Here is a 21813-nt window from a genome sequence, read left to right as displayed (position 1 = left end):
CAGTTTGAAAAGTGACATCTTTAAATTGGCTTAATTATAAAAAGTATGCGTAGTAAAATAACAATATGACGTTATTATTTGGCACAACTCAAAGTATATTGTTAGCAAATCAAAGTATATTGATTTAATATCCCGAATAAACTCTCGAACTTTCGAAAAAAACAAGTTTAAGTGACAACATCTATTGCATTTGAAGCTTTTTCTGTTTCTTATTATGGTGAATTTACATTAGTGATAGACCACGTACTTTTTACGAATCGCTTTTTCACCATTTGTACAGTTTAAAAAGTAAGGTGACAAAGCTCATGAACCGATTTTTTTAGGGATCCCAAGATCGAATCCTTGTTGAGCCGATTAGTTGTATATTTTATTTGCTCAAAAAAATGTATTTGGTAAACGTAAACTTATACTTATGTTACCCGATATTCTGATATGTCCGGTATAAAGCCTTCCAAAATCATGCACTTCATTTAATTAATTTTTTTTATTTTACACTTCTTACTTAGTTATTATTTTCAAATACCTATTCAATGATAGCCTACATAAAATAGTTCCACGACATTCATTTTCAGCTTGAATGTATATTTGGTACTTTGTGGCGCTTTAAAGACCAAACACGTGGGCCGATATTACTGATTCTTACGGCAATCGGTTTATCTTTTTAATACTTATAATACCCCACTCGATAGGTTTATAGGAGAACATTTTTTTGAACATATAATAAATGAGCCAAAAGTCGGCCATTTAAATTTTTATATAACTAATATCACTCCATAATTACGACTAATCTAACGAAATCTCAATCTTAAACCATCAAGCCGTTAAGGCTACAGTACGTGCCAAAGAAATATACATAAACCCCACAAACCTATCCTGCCTTCTGACTCGGTCGGGTAATAAAAAGTTCAAAACAATATTCAGAATAAATTTTTAATAAGCTCATGGCTTATTATGTATTTTATTTCTATAAATATCCAATTAAAATACATTTATGTTAAACACTAACTACTAATATAATATAATATTAGTTTTATGTACAGATTATATAAATTGTACACTACTAATGCAGTGGTTACATTATTCCTTACAAAAAAAAACGAAAAATAACAAAAAAATATATATAATAAGTATAGTTGAGGAACTGACATGCATTTTTATGCAAAAACTGTCACTCCGAGCTGAGAAACCCTGCGTTTTTGAGATATTGGGTATTGAATTCCTGAAAGAGATTAAATAAAAAAATTGTGTCTGCCCTCCTAACTGGCTGGTATCGAGCACCATATGAACCTGTAATCATGGGGCTAGACAACAATGTAAAGCATTTTTTGATAAATTTGAATAACAATTTTAATTTTTACCTAGAAATTTTAGCACGAGTTTTTTTTTTTAATTTTTAACTCCAAAAGAGGGGTTAAAATTAAAATTTGTATCTGAACGTGTGGTTACTGATTCATTTGATTCTCGATAAAATCCAAATATTAAATCAGGAAAAACATTTTAATTTAACTTTTTCCAGAAGCCCAAGGCTCAATATTTTGAAAACTTCAAGTTTCACAGCCAAGTATAGATCCAAAAGTCTTATTTTATCAAAAGTCTTGCTATAACTATAAATTTATCAACCATCAAACAGTTTTTATATGAAAATGTCAGCTTCTGAACTAATAATGATATCAATAAATATTTATACAGATTATTATCATGAATCACACATAGAATTTGAGACACTCGGAAAAAAGACTAAGTTACAAAATTTACATTAAAGTAGTATATGCAAAGTTCAAACGAAATACTTTAAAAGGTTTTTAAATAAAATTTAAAAAATAAAGAGCTCCGTAAATTCCTAGAGTGATCTCATAGAGTAAATATTTCAGGATTTAATTTTTTGGTTGTCTAGCACGATTCGATTCACGATACAATTTCAGTCATTATACAAAAAATAAGTATTTCGGGTACCTATTCGATAAACACCAAGATCAATGAGATCGGTAAAATTGCATATACTGACTGAAGTGTCAGTAGATGTTATTAAAATTTTATTTGGTTTATTTTACTAATTTCAGTACATTTTTAACTTAAAATCATAGATCGGAATATTTCGATGTGTTGGTGAATGTGATTTTTCAAAGATTTTATAAAGTTTTTGGAAAATTGAATAAAAAACAAGTGAAAACAAACAATTGGCTGAGTTATTTGTTGAAATACCATGTATAGACAATGTTGATTACACAATGGATATTTTTTTAAAGACATGTAAGTAAAGAAAGATAGCCACTCTTACACACAAAGTTATAAGAGTATCTTTCCTCTCACTTCCTCAGTATACAGGTACCTGTGTATATATTATTAATGTTTCTTAACTTAATTTGCGCCCTCAAGAGTAAACAATGATGTTTTACATTTAAACCTTTGTTCTATCTCTAACAGTTTGCAAAATGGATCCTATGGGCCCAAGACCCGATGTGCCTATGTTGCTCATTTACGAACTGGGCCTCACTTTTTACGTCCTGAATACGCTATATAAATTCCAGCTTGAATATCTTTTTGCGTTTTTGAGTTACCGTGTTGTCAGACAGACTAGCAGACAACCGAAAATGGACAAATTAGGTGATTTTATGAACATTTATACCAAAATTTGTTCGTAGCATTAATATTTTTAAGCGTTAAAAACTTGGGACTAAACTTAGTATATCTTGATATATTTCATATATACATGGTATAACAACAAATTATTTTGATTGTAATGTTTCCTCTCTTTGACTATAAACTTTCAATATCGACCTAATGCCTTAATAAATTTTTGTATTACAAATATTAGACTGACCACAAGAATCAACTTTCGAATTTCTCGTTTTCCAGGATAGTTTATCTTATTTTTTTCTGATTTCAGAAAGGGATTCTACCTTGGAAGGTAGAATTTTTTGCCGAATAAAATGGATTTTTGTATTTATCTTCATTTCAGAGATTTTAGTTTCTCAAGAATTACTAGCCTGGTCGGTTAGTATGACTTAACTAACCGTAATTATTCCCTAGACTTGGTTCCCAGTGTTTTACTCGTCAATATTAAAATTTTTTGTTATTTTTTTAGCCCATTTTCATAAATACCGAATAAAATGTTAAGAAGTTTTTCAATAAAAAATGGCGTTTAGAAAATTTTCTAGGTATAGTCTCAGAAATAATATCTAAATAAAATGTATAAAATATAAATTAATATCTTTTACAACAATAAATAGAATATTTTTACACACATTCGAAAAAGTTCATAAAATGATTCTTTATATTCCCTTTAGATTTACTCGATTTCACTAAACCGTTAACAAGTATTAAAAGACCAATCATTACTTAAAAATTAATGAGTAAATCGTTCTAAAATTATCCAAAGAATCGTACAAATTTTTCGTATGTATTTAAAAACAGCCTGTATAGTTTAAACATATATTTATATAATTATCATAATAAACACAAAAATTGTAATTGTAATTAAAATATATGTAATAAAGTATTTATTTTAAGAGAATATTCCTTTATTTCTGCTTAAAAAATATTTTTTATTTTAGTCCTTAAAACGCCTAACGTAACATATTTTTAGCCCAAAGTCCCATAACAATTTCGAATACATTGCTATTTTTCAAAATAGCAAACTTCTTTCAAATTTACTGGGCTTAACTATGGAAAACAATGTCTAGTCTTCAAAAAAACTAGTTGGCCTCATAAAAAAATGTTTTTTTTATTCTTTCTTAAATTCCATTTCTTCTGAGAGTTTTTTTTTTTTCAAAACTAATATTTGTAAGTGCTTTACGACTATTTATTACTGCCAAGGGACCTTAGTCTAATTCGTGTACATCTTCTGGTGAAACATTTTAAATGATGAATACATACTCGAATCTTTGTGAGTGGCTTCCGTTTGACGATTCTACCAAACTTTCCTCTACGATTTTTTTTTCGAAAAGGCTGCTTTTTCAAACGAGTATAATGACGTCAAACTTTAGTTATAGTTTGAAAAAACGCAGCAGGGAATTTGTTGGACACTATGACCATTTAATAACATTAATAAGTATCAAACAATTCAGTGAAAGTGTACTATGTACGTATTCAAAAACAAAAATACTTCAATACGACATGTTTGAGGTGGTATACAAGCTCATCGGTGCAGTATTTTTCCCAGATAAAATATTTTATTATTCAATAATTATTAATGTTATCAAGTGGTCATAGTGTCCGAAAAATCCCTGCTGCGTTTTTTCAAAACGATAACTCAAATATCATCATCAATGATTTGAAAACGCAACCTTGTCGGATAAAATCGTAGAGGAAAGTTTGGTAGATTCGTCAAATGAAAGCCACTCACGAAGTTTCAAGTACATATTTATCATTTAAAATAACCCGTGGTGTCCCACGGTCTAAAAGGTGATATGTATCTAACCACTTCCAAAAGGTACACTTCAAATGGGAAAATAGAAGTTCTAAAACTGTTTATGCAAGCTATATATTAATGGTTTGCAATTTGTAACATAAAGCGTTTGCAAATGAGCGAGCGCAAATGTATAGAAAACTGTGATATAAGAACGAACATTTGAATATTCTGTTAAATTGTATCTAACTCTAGAAAAGGAATAAACTCTTAATTAAAACAATTTTGAATATAACAAACTTCAGTACCGTCTGAAAACTACTCTTAAAAATAAAAAATTTATTTTTTGGTTAATGAAATTTATTGATGCAATAAAAATAAAGTGAAATGTGCAAATTAAAAGATCACAAATTTGCATTAGAAGGTCAATTTTCAATTTTTTATAGTATGTAAAAACGTATACACATTTTTAATGATACTTACAAAGTTTGTACAATTTTCGCTAATAAAGACATCCTCAATTTTTTTGTCAATATCTTTAAATATTTTTCTGCTGGTGAAAATTCACACAAAAAAGGAAAAATAGCCGATACAAGGCACCAAAAAATGAAGAAAAGTACATATTGACACAAAGCTTTATGGCTCTTGATTACTAAATCTTGACCCCGATTAATATAGATCGTGAATTCTTTCCCCACCTACAGACGCCTAAATAAATAAATGAGCAAAGTTTTTTATAAAATCGGAAAAACCACCATCTTCGGAGAGGTGACATAAATCATTCATCAAAACAAACACAATTTTTTTTTTTTTTTTTTTTTTATAATTTACCCTTAGTGAAGTTTTATTCAAATAGGGTACAAAAATCTCTTCCCGATTTTATATAAAACATTTTTGAAAGTAAAACAATTTTGAAATATGTGAAATTTTTGTCTTTATTTGGATGAAACTCATACAGAACCTTAAGCTAAATTTATAAAATAACAAAAAATCATACTTGTTTGACAATTTGGTGGCGATTCGGAAAATATCTGACTTATATTGCGCATTTTACAACTTGGATGCGACTACAAAAATAGTAAGCAAGAACTGACGATAAGTCATAATCGTTCACTATGTTCCCAGTCGAACAAAATGACTAGGAAAGAAGTTATACCGTTTCATAGAATAAGATTGACCTATTTGCTCGAACAATGAAGACAGTCTAATGTATTTACATGGACTCGCCCTGACTACAAAATCGCTCTCATTTAAATTATTACGGCAGTCTTTTGTCTGCCTAGTATGGGATGTATAATTTCTACTGCGGAAATCACTCTGGGCTGACCGCGAAATTTGACTGAAAAAAATGAAAATAAGAAAAAATTCATTTATAAATCGTTGAAAAATTATTCTTCCCCTAAGTAAACAGTTTTAACAAGGCGTAATTGAAAATTGACCTCCTAAACAATAATAATACGACTGAAAAAATAGTGTTTCAACAATCATATAGGCACTCATAATACAAGTGAATCAATAATATTTCAATATTTTACTATTAATATTACTTTTAATGATGATTTTTCTCTTCTAAATGTGTTTTCAATTAATTAATTTTCATATAATTAATTACAATAATAATAAGAAAGAATAATTATTTACAAACTCTAAAATATAAACTACTATCAAATATTTAAATTCAAATTCTGAAATATTCTTACAAGACTAAATAAAACATATATAAAATAAGTGTTTTTTTTTTTTTGTATGTTTTCAGCATTTACAATTTTTTTTTTTTCAGTAAAAAACCATTTGTTTCTGTAAAAATGTTGTTCTATTTGTTATAAATCACTCTTATTTATATACCGATAAAATCGATAATCGATAAATTGTCTTCTACCTACTACACTAAATACCCCTTGCCAAACCTTTACAACTTACAGCAGGTAGAATATTAAAACTTGAATAAAAATGTTGTCGCTCTCTATATTGAGCATCGGATTACTATCAGATATGCACTGGAACATGTAATAATAACTGTCCTCTATCGGAGAAAGTTGCACTACACATTTCACATTTAAACTTATTCTGCGCATGTTGCATCGATAATTCAGCCAACTCATACAGTGAACTCGATTCTAATGGTTCCATTTTTACATTAATTTGATGATTCTGTTGCGTGGGCTGTTGATGATGTATTGTTGATTCGAAATGTTGTTGTTGTTCTTGATGGACCGCTAAGGAATCGGGTAAAACTGATTCCCCATAATCATCACCATGTTCAATTTGATCCATGTTGTTTGGTATATGTTCAATATTCATTTGCTCCGATGTTTCCCCCGTATCAATTTTTTGTTGGTACTGTATGTAATTATCGGTAATTTCTTCGGTATTCTCCTCTTCAAGATATTCCTCATTTTCAACTTGCTCTTCGATACATACTTCTTCGTTTTCAACTTCAGGAACAACTTCTTCACTGACTTCAATGTTTTGTGCAACATGAAAGTTACCATCGCCATCAATACCAAGTGCAGTTTGTTCTTCACTCTCACCATAATCGTTATTCATGTGATAAAACATTTCTTCTAGATCCATGTAGTTTTCACGCCGAGATTCTGGTTCTGATTTCACCATAATATTTGTTTCAGTTTTCATTGGTATCACATCTTCGATCGTCTCTTGTTTATATTGTTCGAAGGTAGCTGTTGGATATTTTTCTGGTTGAAGTACATGATAGCTAACATTTTTAGTACGTGGACGGTTTCGTTCGCCATTTTTTTCTGGTGTAGTTTTTTCATTTGTATTCGTGACAACCGCCGGAGTTGTTCGTGTTATTAGCGTTTTAGTTTTGTGACGCACCTTACTTCCGTCACCTGAACTTACTTCAACAGCTACTCGAGTTTTTTGAGTGTGAATCATTTTTGGTCGAGATGGCACTGATGTCTGTGGAGACTCACTATTATTGGTAACTTTTTTCTTGCGTCCTCTAGTTCCACTTGGTTTTGAATTTACTAAATTATTTATTGTCTGTACAGCAGACTCAAAACTTTTAAATACTGACTCATAATTCTCTTCAATTTGAGGTTTAGGTTTCTTATTTTTGCGACCTAATTTACGTTTAGTATTATCATCCGAATCAGACAACATATCGTCTATATCATCTCGTTCCATACGATTTGATAATCGTTCTAATTCGTGCGGTTTTAATTTTCTACGACGTTTATATTTACGTGGTCCCACTTGCGGTTGGCGTTTCATCGCCGTATTCAAATCGCAATGTTGTATTAAATGTACAATTAGATCTTGCGACGTTGAAAAAAGATCACTGCATACAGAGCAACAGTATGGAGTCATTGTTGTACCATACTTAGGATCAGGGCCCGAATGATGTGATCGTATATGTTCACGAAGTACCACTCGTTGATTAAAAGCTCTAGGACATACTGCACACGCATACGGTTTTTCACCTGTATGTATCCGTTCATGTTTACGCAATGTCCCACCGTCAGCAAAAGCTTTCCAACAAAATCGACATCCATATGGTCTTTCACCAGTATGTATTCGAATATGAATTTGTTGTGAACTACGTGATCCAAATGTTTTCCCACATTCTCTGCAAGGAAATTGTCGCCCTGACATATTTGTATGACTATGTCGATGATTCATTAAACTTCTGCCATCGGGGAAATCTTCACCACATACATTACATGTAACAGATTTGTTCCGATGTGATAACATATGGCGCCTTAAACGTGCCTTGTTATGAAAACTTTTCGTACATTTCGAACATGAAAATGTTTTCTCCCTGGAATGCTCCCAAGAATGTTTTAACAACGTTCTGCGATCTTTACAAGTTTTACCACACAGCATACATGAATTTGGTGGCATATTTTTGCCATGACGTTGAGCTATATGTGTAGCCATAGCCTGTTCTTGTGCAAAACTTTCACCGCATAACATACAACGATGAATATCTAATCTAGCATGTACTTCTGCATGCGCTAACAAATCTAAGGCCTCTGGGAATGAATCACCGCATACATTGCACACATGTCCAAATTCAGAATCATTTACATATTCCTCTTTTACATGAATACGACTGTGCCGTTTAAGTAAATCTTGACGATGAAATGTCATACCACAAGTTTGACAAAAATAATCACCATAGCGTTCTTCTTCCTCGACGTAATCTTCGTCATCATCGTCGTAATTATCTAAAGCCAAATCACCATGTTTGTTTCGAACATGCTCTTTAAGCAGAGCAATATCCCAAAACATATCGTTGCAGGTCTCACACTCGAATGGACTATCACCTCCATGAATTCGAGCATGAGAAGCTAATGCTTTCTCTCGAGCGAACCCTACACCACAATGTTGGCATACAAAAGGTTTCCTAGGATCAGTTATTGGATACCTAGGTTCGCTAATCGGGTGATTTTCAGGAGGTAATATATCATTATACTCAGGACTACTATACTCAAGGGTACGCGCTGAACTATTTGCCATTTCAGTAAGTAATCTCATGTCTTCATCCACGTAATCATAGGATCTAGATGGGACTGAATATTTTTCTTCCTCGATAACCTCCTGTTTCACTTTCACTTTGCTACTTTTCTTCTTTTTCGAATTTGACTTTCGTTTACGAGGGCGTTCACTATCAGATTCTTCCAATTGATAATTAATATCATTGTCTTCTTCTTCATCTTCGTAAGCTTCAGGTTCAGGTACGTACGCATGAATTTTTAAATGATTCATTAAATCACATTTACGAATATATCGCGCTCCGCATAGGTTACATCCATGTGGTCGGTCTGTTTGATGTGCAACCATGTGATTCATTAAATTGGCTTTTTTACGAAAACGACGACTACAAAAGTCGCACGGATACGGTCGACTTGTTGTATATTCATCTTGATCGGTGGGTAATGGGATTTCTATGTCATCAGTACCGTCTACTCGACTTTCTGTGAATTCTCCCACAATTTCAACTCTATAATTTTAAAATATAATATTATGTCAAAATGTTTTAATATTTTTAAATAACTAGTCTCACGATAACGACAAAGTTTTTTTTTGTTTTTCATGCATGCAAAATGATATCAAACCGGGGGGGGGTCGCTCTTTGTATGGGATTCTGGCGATATCCAATTTTCAAATTAATTAGATTTTTGTATTTTTGGAATCAAAATTTTCATATATACTGATTTTTAATTGAAATTGAAGACAAAAAAAACTCCATTTTTAATTTTACTCAAAGGTATAACGCGTGAATTAGATACAACTCGATTTATAAAGTAATTATGACTCAAATAACGAAATAACGTACAAATCGGATTCATTTGTCAATTGGTCGAAAATTTTTTATACTATCGCCCGAAATATTGTATTTGGCGTAACTTCGAAAACTACTTATCTAATTAAAAAATGAAATGGATTATTTTGTTTTTACCCAAGTTATTAAAAAAACAAGCAGAGGCAAAACAATATTTTGAATTTCTTGATATATTTTAAAGTGTAGAAATATATCAACCTCAAAGTTCAGATATCGATAATATCGAAAAAAATTATTAAAAGTTTGTCTGTATAAGAATTTTATTCTAATCATTAAAAGTATTATAGGTCAGTTTTCAAAATTTTCGGATACGTGAGAAAAACATAATATCCTAATTATTTTTCACACCAGGGCCGAAGCATTTGAAAATGGTAAAAAGCGAAACAAAGTTATGGTATGATGAAACCCATTGGCAAAGGAAGAAAATATAACAAAAATACAACTTTGCAATTTAACTTTTTTCTATAGTACTTTTAGTTTTGCCGAAAATCAAGATAAACGGTTTTGTACCCTTAAAAACTCACCCCCTTCCACTTGCCGACCTCAGATCGCTCGTAATTTATTTTTCCTTTCATTTTTGTTATATTTTCTTCCTTTTCCAATGGGTTTCATCCTACTATAATTTTGTTTGGTTTCAAAAATTACCAACCCTAGTCTATTTACGCTAAGTTCAATAATTGTCATTTTTAAACAATTTAAAAATTTTCCCCTGAATAATTTTAAAGTAACGACCAAAATTAATTGACTATCGAAATTTATGCCTACCAGTTTCAAAGTATTATAATTTAAGTATTTCAGGTGAAATTTGCTGAACTAATGAATTTCACAGAATCTCAAAATTTCCTAATAATTCCAGCTTTTCAGATCGATGACCAATTAAAATTTTTTAAATCTTATATAATTGAAACTCATCTATTTTTATTTTTTATTATCAATTTTCCAGTTCATACAATATTAAATAGCCGACCAAAGAAAAAATTTTACAAATGAATCAAAATATAAATTTTAAGTACCTATCATCGTTCTGAGGATTGGCCCAATCATCAGTAATAACTTCCTCAGCAACTTGGCACTCAATATAACCACCATCTTCAGTGATAGCTATTTCTTCAGTTTGATCAACAAGTACTTCGTCTGAATGCATATAAACAACATTTTCATCATTCTCTCCATCCTCTTGCATATACAAAATCTCTGTGTCGCCTTCATCAACTTCGATACCATCATTATCAATATCTTGTACAACTACTTCTTCACACATACCCAAATGGCCAACGGTTGGGCCATCATCCCAAGCTATATTAAAACCTTCCTCCATGTTACGAATGTATTATCATTCTTGAAAAATCTGTATGTAAACAAAAATATGACATATTACAAAGGAGGTTAACTTGAACAATCCAAAATGACAAGTTGAGGTTAGAAATGTTGAGGTTAACATTAGTTAATTCCAATTAATTTACAGGTAAACCACGTAATTCAAAATTATTACTGATTACATTTGACTTAAATTAATTATTTTCAACAAAATGTACGAACAATTGAGCGTTGTTATCTCAACTATCAGATTCTTATACAATTCGACTTAAGTGCAACTTTAGTATATCAATATCACACAAAGCATACAATAAATATGGCACTAAAATTTATTTACAAGTTGTATACATACTTAAAATGTTATTAATTAACTACATTACTTAATTTTATTCACTCACTTACTAAATAATTTACAAAATAATTAACCTAACAATCATTTCCATAAAGATAGCGTCGACCTTCAAGAGGCTACTATTTGGATACGTTCGATGCGTTTAATCAATTTATTGAATTGCTCGTAAATAGTGGCATAATTTTAAGAAAAACTTACATCACATAACTGTATGTCAATTTAATAGTTTTTAAATAATTTTATTAATTATTTTATCGTAAAATAATGTAAATTAAATTTAAAAAAATTAATATTAATTAAAATATTATACATTAGTCATAACCTATAAGATGGCGGGAATGGAACACTGAAGGTTGCGTGTATATGATGACTCAACGGCAGTTGCATACAATACATGGCTAAGTTCACGCATGTATAAAACGCGGTAATTTTAAAATGAGTACTTTTGATGGTGTAATTACAGAAATCCCGGATATTTCTGTTGACTATTTTAAAGAAGAAAACTATTTTGCAAAAGCTTTTTTCCTATCACATATTCATAGTGATCATACGGAAGGGCTATTTGAAGAAATTTTTGTAAATCATTTAAAAGAGACGAATAAATATGTTTATATGTCCGAATTAACTAAACTATTATTAACACCAAAATTAAAACCGTCCAATTCTGATATTTTATGGCACATTAAGACGTTAAGTTTGAAGTATTCAACGTTAATTACCGAAAATGATGTAAATGTTTCTGTTTCGCTTTTACCAACTGGTCATTGTGCTGGAGCAGTGATGTTTTTATTTGAAACAAATTCAAAGAGAATTTTATATACGGGAGATATACGGATTGAAAATGAGGGATTCATGAAATACCGAAGATTGCATGCTGATTATGACGAATCGGTTGTAAAACAAATTGATACATTATATCTGGATACCACTTTTTTAAATCCAGTATACGATTGGTTTCCAAATCGAGCAGAATCGGCCAAGAAAATATGTGATATAATTCAAGACTGGTTAATTAAAGATAAAAACAATTCAACTTTTATAAAATTATCTGCTGTTTGTGGCTCGGAACAATTATTTATTGCAATTTATGAAAAGTTGAAAGAAAAAATTTATGTTCATAAGGAATACGAAGACGTTTATTCTAAAATACCCGAAATGGAAAATGTTTACACTTTCGATGGAAATTCATCTCGAATACATGCGTCTCAGAAATTTGGATGTTGTCATTTATGCCGAGGTAACAAAATATTACAAATAAGTCCAACGGCTTTATATTGGACCAAAGATAAATTCGTTATTGATAAAGACCAACAATTATGTATTTCCGAAGTTGGCGATTATTCAGTACGAGTTTGTTACTCGTGTCACTCTTCATATTCTGAAATTAAGTATTTATTGAAATACTTGAAACCAAAAAAAGTTGTTGCTTGTGTAGATCACAAACATAATGATTTTGTTTCAACGTTTATCAATAATTATAATAAAAGCTCTAACGAAACTTTTGATTCTGATAAGGAGGATTCTGAACCATTAATTATTGAACCCGAGGATGAGAGTTTAGACAAATGTAGTCAAAGTTCAGATGATTCATTGTTACCTTGCACTCCCCCAGAAAAATATCCTAAATTATCTTAATTAACATTTGTCAAATTAAGTTTAGTTAATATTGAGAAACTAACTAAAATCATTGTAGATCTTCATATATGACTTTTAAAAAATTAATTTCAAAACATCCAAAAAAATTTGCTCTTGACTTTTGGAATTTTTCAATTAGTTCCGATAAATTACGAAAATTCTGTTTATTTAACCATCAAATAAACAGTTTCAATGATATCGTATGAAATCGATTCGAGAAATCGGTCTTTATATGAGATTTTGGAGATTATTCCAAAAATACCCTTCCTATCACCTAAGAATCACGGTTTTGTAATTTTTGCGTGAAATAACCTTATACAAAAATCATTTAAGAATGGTCAAGATTAAGCTCAAATTCAAGATCACCATGAGATTGCACGAAAACTTTTATCTTGTTCATTTTTTTTCAGTCATTATTTTCTAAAATTCATTTCAAATAAACTTTTATAAATATATTTAGCGTTATTAGAAGGACAAAATACAATAATTGTATTTTTATTTTACAAGTTTATTGGGCAAAATTTTTTCTTTTAATAACGTTAAACTTCAGTGTGGCCTTAATCTGTCAGAGAATTTAATAACTTTATTTTTATGAGTACTGAGCTAAAGGCAGCGTATCTTATATATTTAAACGAGCAATTCTTGAATAGGGAGTATTCATTAAATTTAAATTTGGTTCAAATATTTTTCTTCCGTAACTTTAATGATTGGACATTTCAACTAAACCATTATTTTAGTAATTAATATCTTTTTAATTACTTAAAATTAATTAATAAAAGTATAAATTCAGTGAGGGCATTTAAAAATTTCTAAAACGGAAATTCAAATTTTTATACGGACGTGACATCATAGCTTGTCAAATTTGTTGACATACTGTATTATATTAATTACTTACATTTTATATGGTATTTCATTAAATTATACTATTCTACGGCTTTTTATTAGAAAACTTAATAATAACGAGTGTAAATTCTGTGTTGTAAATTCATTTTTTTAAAGTGTAAATTATCCATTGAACTGTCACCAATTGACAGATCACGTACTTATCCGTCATCAACAGAGATCGATAAAAAACTGCGTTTAAATATCTCAAAATTTTAATGTATTTTAAATATTTTTTTACACTTAAATACAGCATTTTTAAGAAGTATTTATATTTTTACTTTGTTACAACGGTGTAAGCAATGAATTAAAAATATAAAAAAAATATATGAATATTCCCTATTCCAAATATATAGAAATCTCGGAAACAGCTCCAACGATTTTCATGAAATTTAGTATGCAGGGGGTTTGATTTTTAGAAAGCGTCGGTTTATCTCGGAAACTTTTATCCCAAAAAATCACGATTTACCAAAAAACAAAAATAAAATAAAATAAAAAAATCCAGGTACTGAGAACTTAAAATTGACTAATTAACGGTTTCGGTATTTATTTACTTATAATGAACTTAATCTCTAAATTATGTTCTAAACGTCTGTCATGCCTCACACAAATAATTGGCATTTAAAATTGTATTATTTTAGCAGAAAAAGTAGAGGTGAACTATGTAACTAAGGGCCTCGACACTGCTGTACTACCTAGAAAAAAACGGAAAGTAAAAAAAACCAACAATATTAGTGAAACTATTTAACATTTATTATTAAAGTTTGTTGTATACATAAGCTGTTTTTAAATTGTATCACAATTACATAATTTAATTGGCATGAGAAATCTACTTTATTTTTTAATATTTTTTTTATACTGAAATTATTCTCAATCCAATAATTATTTTTTATGTTTTATTATTCCAATAAATCATACCAATTATGCTTTCAAAAAATTCAACTCAATTCCATGTTTTTAATAATTTTTATTTATTTTTTTAATATCAATTGTATATTATTTAAGTAAATATACTTGTTCTTGTTAGAATTCTACATTTGTTAAAAATGAAACACTTTTTTTTTATGTAAATTAAATTGAAAATAAATAAATTTTTTACTCTATTTTTTGGATTTTAATATGTTTTTAATAATTTTTCAATTTTTTTTAGAGATATTTTCTATGTTTTGTTTTTTTTTTACTTTATAATATAACTAACCATATATTTGTAAACGAATTTTTTTTATAAGAATACATCATTTAGAAATTTTTCGATGAAGAATGTGTCTCTGTTCTGTTGTAACACTAGAATAATATTTTAATTATAACATTTCGTTCAAATAATGGTTAACGTCTAATAAAGGTTTCTATGATTTTGTTAGAAGTCTTCATTTCGAGTTCGAAAGAAATGGATGATTTTGGAATGTTTAAAAATTTTCCATTTCATTATTTTTTCATGAAATATTAACAAATAAAAAATAGTCTTTGATTTCGTTTTTCATAATTTGAAAAAACGTCGAATATCTTAAAAATATGAAGAAGAGTCGATTGGAAATTATGTAAGTATTAAAAACATATTTAATATTTATAAAAATTATGGTTTGGAAGTATAAAACATTAAAATTGTCGTAATATGGATGAAAAATTTGTAAGATTAGACAAACACCGTAATGAAAAATTAAAATTGATGCCATAGAATTTCTCTTGTGGGAGCTTTTGCTTCTTTTATTGTAAAAAAGGCCACTTCAGGAACAATAATATAACTTTCCATGGAAAGTTACACGTATCTGGGCAAGTGTTGATTTTTCATGACAATTTTATATTAAATGCAATCGTAAAGCCCTAGAAATTCTAAATCCATATAGCGACAATTTTCGATGTCGTATGCTCGCGATTCATTAACTTAGAAACTAAAACTTAGAAAATAGTAGTAGAAATTAGTAAATTACAAGTTAGGAGATTACAAAGTGTTTAAAATTAAATTATAAATAATTATAGAAATGCAAAATAAGTTTAGTAGAGTTAATGAAATTTAAATTTTTTGAGTCAGTCCATAATATTTCTTATTTCGAATAATATTTAAAAAAAATATATATAAAAAAAAATTATATACTTTCAATAACTCTACTTCGAAAAATACAAGACTAAAACTAGATTTACCAACAAAAAAAAAAAAGTTGGTCCAAAAGTCTAAATATTAGAAGTAAATTATGTAATTTATTTTTTTGAATAAATTAATTAATTGTAACCGTTGAAAATTTTTTTGAATTAAAGAAAAATAAAAAATGATTTCTTTCTGTACTATAAATATTTAAATTCTTATACATTATTTTCCAAATGTTTTCTTCGTTCTAATTCAACTTTTCCATAAATATAATATGAAATTTTTTAAAAATATGTTAAAAGAATATATATTGAAATATTATTTTGGATTTTCTTATTTATTGTAGAACAGTATTTATAATTAGTATGTAAAGCACGTTATTTTCGTTTCGAGATTTTCTTTTTTAAATGTATGCTTAAAATATTTAGTTTTAGTTTTTAAATTTTCTTTTATGTTTTATAAAAAAAGTTGGCAGTTAATTTTACTTTTGTACAAAATATTATTTTAACAATTAATCAATAAATAGGTACTCCCGTTATAATCATTTGAATTTGAGTTAAACAATTATAAAACTGGGATACAATGGAAGATTACTTTCATATGGTAGTTCGAAAAAATGACTGAAGAATAAAATTTACAAGTTTTATTTTCCAAAAAATTCACTTTTCATTCAATGAATATTAGTGACTTATTTCGATCCGTACGCACATCCTCAAACAATTAGAGGATGATCATACAGATTGAAACATGTCAATAATGTTATTCAGTTAATCAAGAGAGCATTTTTGTAAGGTAACACTTTTTTATTGCTTTAGTACGTAACGCTCTCTTAAATTTGACTAGAAAGATTGGAAATCGAGTCAAGTAGAAAATTAGGAAGTTCATTCACATTAATCTACAAGCAACAGTAAAAAGAAAGGGCGGTAAAAATTGTGTGAATTTCTCACGAATTCGATTGGCATAGCATGACTGGTGTTAATTTATTTAAAAGAGCGAGTTTTTGTCCACTATAATACTTCATTTATTACATATGTTTTTGTGTTCTACTTTTAATTCGTATTTACTATCAATTTTATTCATTTTAAATTAAATGAAAATGAAAAATGTATCCCAACGTATATAATTGTTTAAAATTAAATACAAAAGATATTCGAATGGAATATGCTTAATCGAATTACGTGCTTAACATACAATAAATACGTTCAAAACAGATGTTAATAATATTAATAAATTTTTGTTTTGTTATTTTAAACTATTCAATAATATGAATGAATTTTTTTTGTTTATAAAAAGTTTATAAAATAGTGCCAAACTATATATTATGTATATATAATATTTATATTTTTGATTAAGAGTATACTAAATCCCAATATATAAATGCGTTCGGAGTTAAAAATTACTTGATGATGGTTGAAAGATGATTAAAAAATCATGATTGAAAATTTATTAGGATTTATTATTACTATAAATCATTTCAAATCAAAAAAAGAAAATGTCTTCTATTACATTAATTTTTACACCAAATGTATTTATTAATTTGAAAAAAAAAAAAAAAATTGAATTAATAAATCATTGGTGTAGCTTACTTTTTTACAATAGTAACTTATCAACTAAAAAAAAAAAAAATTACATTCGCAAAAAATTACAAGGTGTATTTGATATTGTGACCTTAAAATTAATTTTATTCAAAACATTTTGTGCAAAATATATGTGCAAATTGATGCTAAATCATAATCAAATTAATTGGGTTTGTTTCTTATGATACAATTGAGAAATGAGATTAGAAACAATGAAGTAAGGGTAATTGTATTTCTTATTGGTTGATCGTTAAGCGTGTTATATCTGCTTAACTGGCCTATTGTAATCGCTAATGTCAATTTTGAAGAAAAACTTAATCGAATTTAATAATAGAGAATGTCAATATAATTTAATGCAATAAAAACTTAAATCGTATTTAAAATTAACTAGAGAATAAAACGGATAGTTTGATGGTTTTGGTCTATATTTTCCCGCCAACAAGTGTCAAAAAGCTCATCTTAACTTTAGGTTGAGTTGATGATAGGCAATTTTAAATTTTATTAGTAAAATGTGGCTCAATAACATGAACTTTACATTTTGATTAAGATGTCGAAGAAAACCTTCGATATTCATTCCGGAAGCAGGATTTATAGATATCATGTAATTTTTACGGTAGATCTGACATTTTTCATTACTCTTACTGATCTTCTTGCAAAAAAAACATGATATATTGCAACCCTGCCCGGAAGGTCAAGCGATTAATAAAAACACTCTTTGATCATTATTGAATTGTTTGATAATCGTATATAGTAGGGTTGGCGAATCTATTAAGGTGTCCATTTTTCTAAAGAAAATATTATTGAGGTCCTAGAAAGTCAAATAATTTTGACTTCGCAATTATTAGGAAAATAATAATACTACCAAGTTTTAAATTCTCTGACACACTTACTATCTTACACTTTTTGATTTTTGCTGAACTAGGCCATAATAAAAAATAGTTAAAAATCGTAAATATAACACAAATAAACTTTAAAATACAGTTGTGCCAATGAAATTAACTATTATGCTATGCGTCATTGCAAGTAAATTCGTTCGTAATAATATTGTCTCGTGCGCCATCTCTGATATAGAGTAATAATTGTAATTTCAGCTACCAAATTCATCCGATTTGGTTATATCTGTTTTCTTTTTGACCCCTTGCTCAATGAATTACCGTTTTTCCTCTGAAGAAAAAAGGATCCGCTAGATGGCAGCACGGAGGGGAGAGTACATATAAAAGCCTTCGGCGTTTCTTTATAAATATATAGAATCCTTTTCGACACATTTTGGCTTTTTTTACGATCTGTGGGAATCTAAAAAAACATATTCAATTAAATCAATACATTTAATGTTGAAGCGAATTTAAATTCTGTCATACAGAAACGGAAAATTATTTTAAATGTACTCCTCCTTAGTGCTGCCATTTAGCGGATCTTTTTTAACCGTCAGAGGAAAAAGGCTAATTAAACTAAATTAACAATTAATTCACTTATTAGAAAATTTGTAATTATAATATAATCATTAATTTCTTAGCAGTTTTGGCATGATGTTCTTACAATTTATAGTTCAAGAATATTTAGACACCAAAAGTGTGTTGATTATTTTTTTAATTAATTTGTTGATAAGATTTAGCACCGAAGATGAAAAAATAGTTTATAAATAAAAGAAGAAATAAATAATTATTGAAAATATTTTACATAATACAACTCATGTTCAATACTTCTCTGTGATATGTAAAAATATTGAAATAGAGAAAATTGTTACAATTTATTTGGTCTTTATATTTTTTTTTTTAAAATACGTTATTTATTTATTAAAAATGAATACACCTTGTAATTATTAATTAGACTTAATATTTAATATGTATAGGTATTTATAATATTTATAATTAATAATAACTTATATACTATCTATATAAACACTGAGTTGGTTTGCTTAAATTTTAAAATTTTCAATATTTTCGTCTAAACATCGATATATAAAATAGTCTTTGTTTTTTATTTGTTTGTGTATTTAGTTTTTAAGAGCACACATCAATCCTGCCCGGGTTGTCTCATAGAATCACACCTGCATTCAAACATTATGGTAAATCGATTACAATAATTAATCTCTTTTAAATACCAATGAAAAAATGGTAACCATTACGGAAAATAAATTACTTTCTATGTAATACATCGTCGATAATTGATGATGTCAAATTTTTTCAATATTTATTATTAATGATGATTTAAAAAAATTAGGTTTGTTTGGTCTAGGCCCAGGTGTAGCATTTGACAGTCGGTTAAAAAGAGAGGCTATTGTCAAGGTCGTATCTAACAACGAAAGTTTTCGTAGCCGGAGGCTTTTTTTTCAGGATGCATGGAAAATTTCTAATTGCGTGACAAATTTAAAATTGAAGAATATTGTTAGAGAATGATATTCAAATCGGAATATAATTAAATATAAACTTGCTCGGTCCCGAACGAGATTTTCGTTCTTTCCAATACCTTTTCTTAAAAATAACGTGCCCGATACCTTAAAAATTGCAATTATTAAGGCGTCGGCCAACGAACACCCTTCTTTTTGAGTGTCAGACAAAATCAATTTAATCAATTTTACATTTTCCACGCAATAAATAATTTTCCATTCCTACTCATAGGGAAGTCTCTATGGCTGAGAAAATTTTCGTAGAGGAAAAAGTTTTTAGATAAGATTTTGACAACAGCCGCTCAAATTTCCAACTATTCTGAAATAACTGTTAAATATACAACACCTGGCCCTAGACCTATATCATGTATTACACAAAAAGTAAATGGTATCACAAAATTAAAATTTGTAATTTTGCAAATGTTTGTTAATTATAATTAATTGATGTATTTATAATTTATGATATGTTTGGTAATTATATAATTTTTGTTGATGTTGATGTAACTAAAAAAATATCTTTGAATAGATATAATATACAGGCTGTTCATACAGTTCCTCACCCCCTGAATTTTAGAAAATAATGACCGAAAAATAAAACTGAAAAAAGCGAAATTTTACAACTTTTGTTTTAGTCATTTTTTCAGTCAATATTTTCTAAAATTCAGTGGGGTCGGGAACTTTCTAAACAGCCCATATATCTCCAAATTTTAATATTGTGATTTTTTATTTTACGTATATAGCAAACGCATACTACATACATAACATTTATTCATCAAATACATTCATACGTCGGCAGTCGAATATTCTACAAAATATCTGCAATTTTTTCTTTTTAAATTTTAAGTTTCTGAAATATCATCAAATAGGGAATATTTTTTGTTTTTTGTTCAAATATTTGAGTTTGTGATTAACGCTTTCGAATTTTTGTATACTATAAAGAAAATTGAAAGATTTCGATAACATTTGAATTAGTTATCATGTCCGTAATTAAAATGAATTTTGTTTATTTTGAGAAATTTTAAATATGAAAAAATTAGGTTTTATTAAAACACAACGTTTCGTGTTTATTTAAGAAGTCCTCAAGCTCTAAGTAATAGCCTGTATAGATAAGTTGTTGAAAAGCAATAGAAGGTCCTGAGCAAATCTAAAATAAAAACGAAAGGTTTCGATTTAGTACATAATTTGTTTCTATGTATTTTATCTGCCCAATTTAAGTATTTATTTTTGGATCAAATTAAGAACTGAAATTATAAATAAATAATTCTAAATCTTTTAGGAAGGTAACTAATAACAGAGAAACTTTGATTCGAAGTTATTTTCTGGGTAAAGTAAAAAAAAAATTACTTGTGCACTATCTAACCGTAAGATGGCATAGCAGCCGAAGTAAAGTAGCGTTTCTTCAATGAAGAAGTGTCCTTTGAAGTAAAATTAAGTAATTAGCCACTCTATCATCTAAAAAATAACAAACAAAACTGATTGAGGTATTAGTATACACATTAGTAGTTAACTTGATACATTCCTAAGGCTCCACTGCAATGAGGTGGTAAGCACTTGTGATAGGTTGAGGTAATACAATCAGAAGTTATGTTGGTTGTCGTTTATAATGCGACGGTTTCTGATTGGAAACCCATGATCAAACTCATGTTTTTGTTCCGTTAAAAAGGGGGAGTCTTTATGATAAGGTCATATGAATGTCGATTTTAAAGCATTTTTGTGATGTTTCGGTTAAGTCGTTAGTTGAAATATTTTTAAAATGAAAACATTAAAGAACGATGAAGTATTATTAGCGCATGAGCAGCTTCTGTTCTAATTTACATAAAATCAACAAAATATGTTTACCGTTTAAGGTGAATTTGTTGCTATCACAAACAAAAATATTTGATATAAATATAATATATTTTTAAAAATTTTTATTATCTGCC

At 28.4% G+C, this 21813-nt stretch overlaps 2 protein-coding genes across 6 annotated transcripts; one reads left to right on the top strand and one right to left on the bottom strand.

Annotated features, from left to right (window-relative positions):
• Positions 1-6121: 6121 nt before the first annotated feature.
• Positions 6122-11631, bottom strand: LOC123296868 (zinc finger protein 616). 5 transcript variants are annotated; one of them, XM_044878552.1, is made up of 3 exons: positions 11527-11631; positions 10673-11007; positions 6122-9317 (listed from the first exon to the last, which is right to left on the bottom strand). In XM_044878552.1, exons 2-3 carry the CDS (start codon positions 10975-10977, stop codon positions 6335-6337), a joined length of 3288 nt encoding a protein of 1095 aa, XP_044734487.1. In that variant the 5' UTR covers positions 10978-11007; positions 11527-11631; the 3' UTR covers positions 6122-6334. The 5 variants fall into 5 exon arrangements, with proteins under 5 accessions (XP_044734487.1, XP_044734490.1, XP_044734489.1 ...); XM_044878555.1 differs by lacking the exon at positions 11527-11631 and adding an exon at positions 11379-11478; XM_044878554.1 differs by lacking the exon at positions 11527-11631 and adding an exon at positions 11375-11457.
• On the top strand, positions 11600-13060 carry LOC123296869 (protein artemis). Its single transcript, XM_044878556.1, has one exon. It carries the CDS (start codon positions 11764-11766, stop codon positions 12961-12963), a length of 1200 nt encoding a protein of 399 aa, XP_044734491.1. The 5' UTR covers positions 11600-11763; the 3' UTR covers positions 12964-13060.
• Positions 13061-21813: the final 8753 nt, after the last annotated feature.

Source organism: Chrysoperla carnea, chromosome 3 (assembly GCF_905475395.1).
Source record: "Chrysoperla carnea chromosome 3, inChrCarn1.1, whole genome shotgun sequence".
NCBI lineage: Eukaryota > Metazoa > Arthropoda > Insecta > Neuroptera > Chrysopidae > Chrysoperla > Chrysoperla carnea.
The sequence above is the reverse complement of the archived record's forward strand: the minus strand, read 5'-3'. Positions and strand labels throughout refer to the sequence as shown.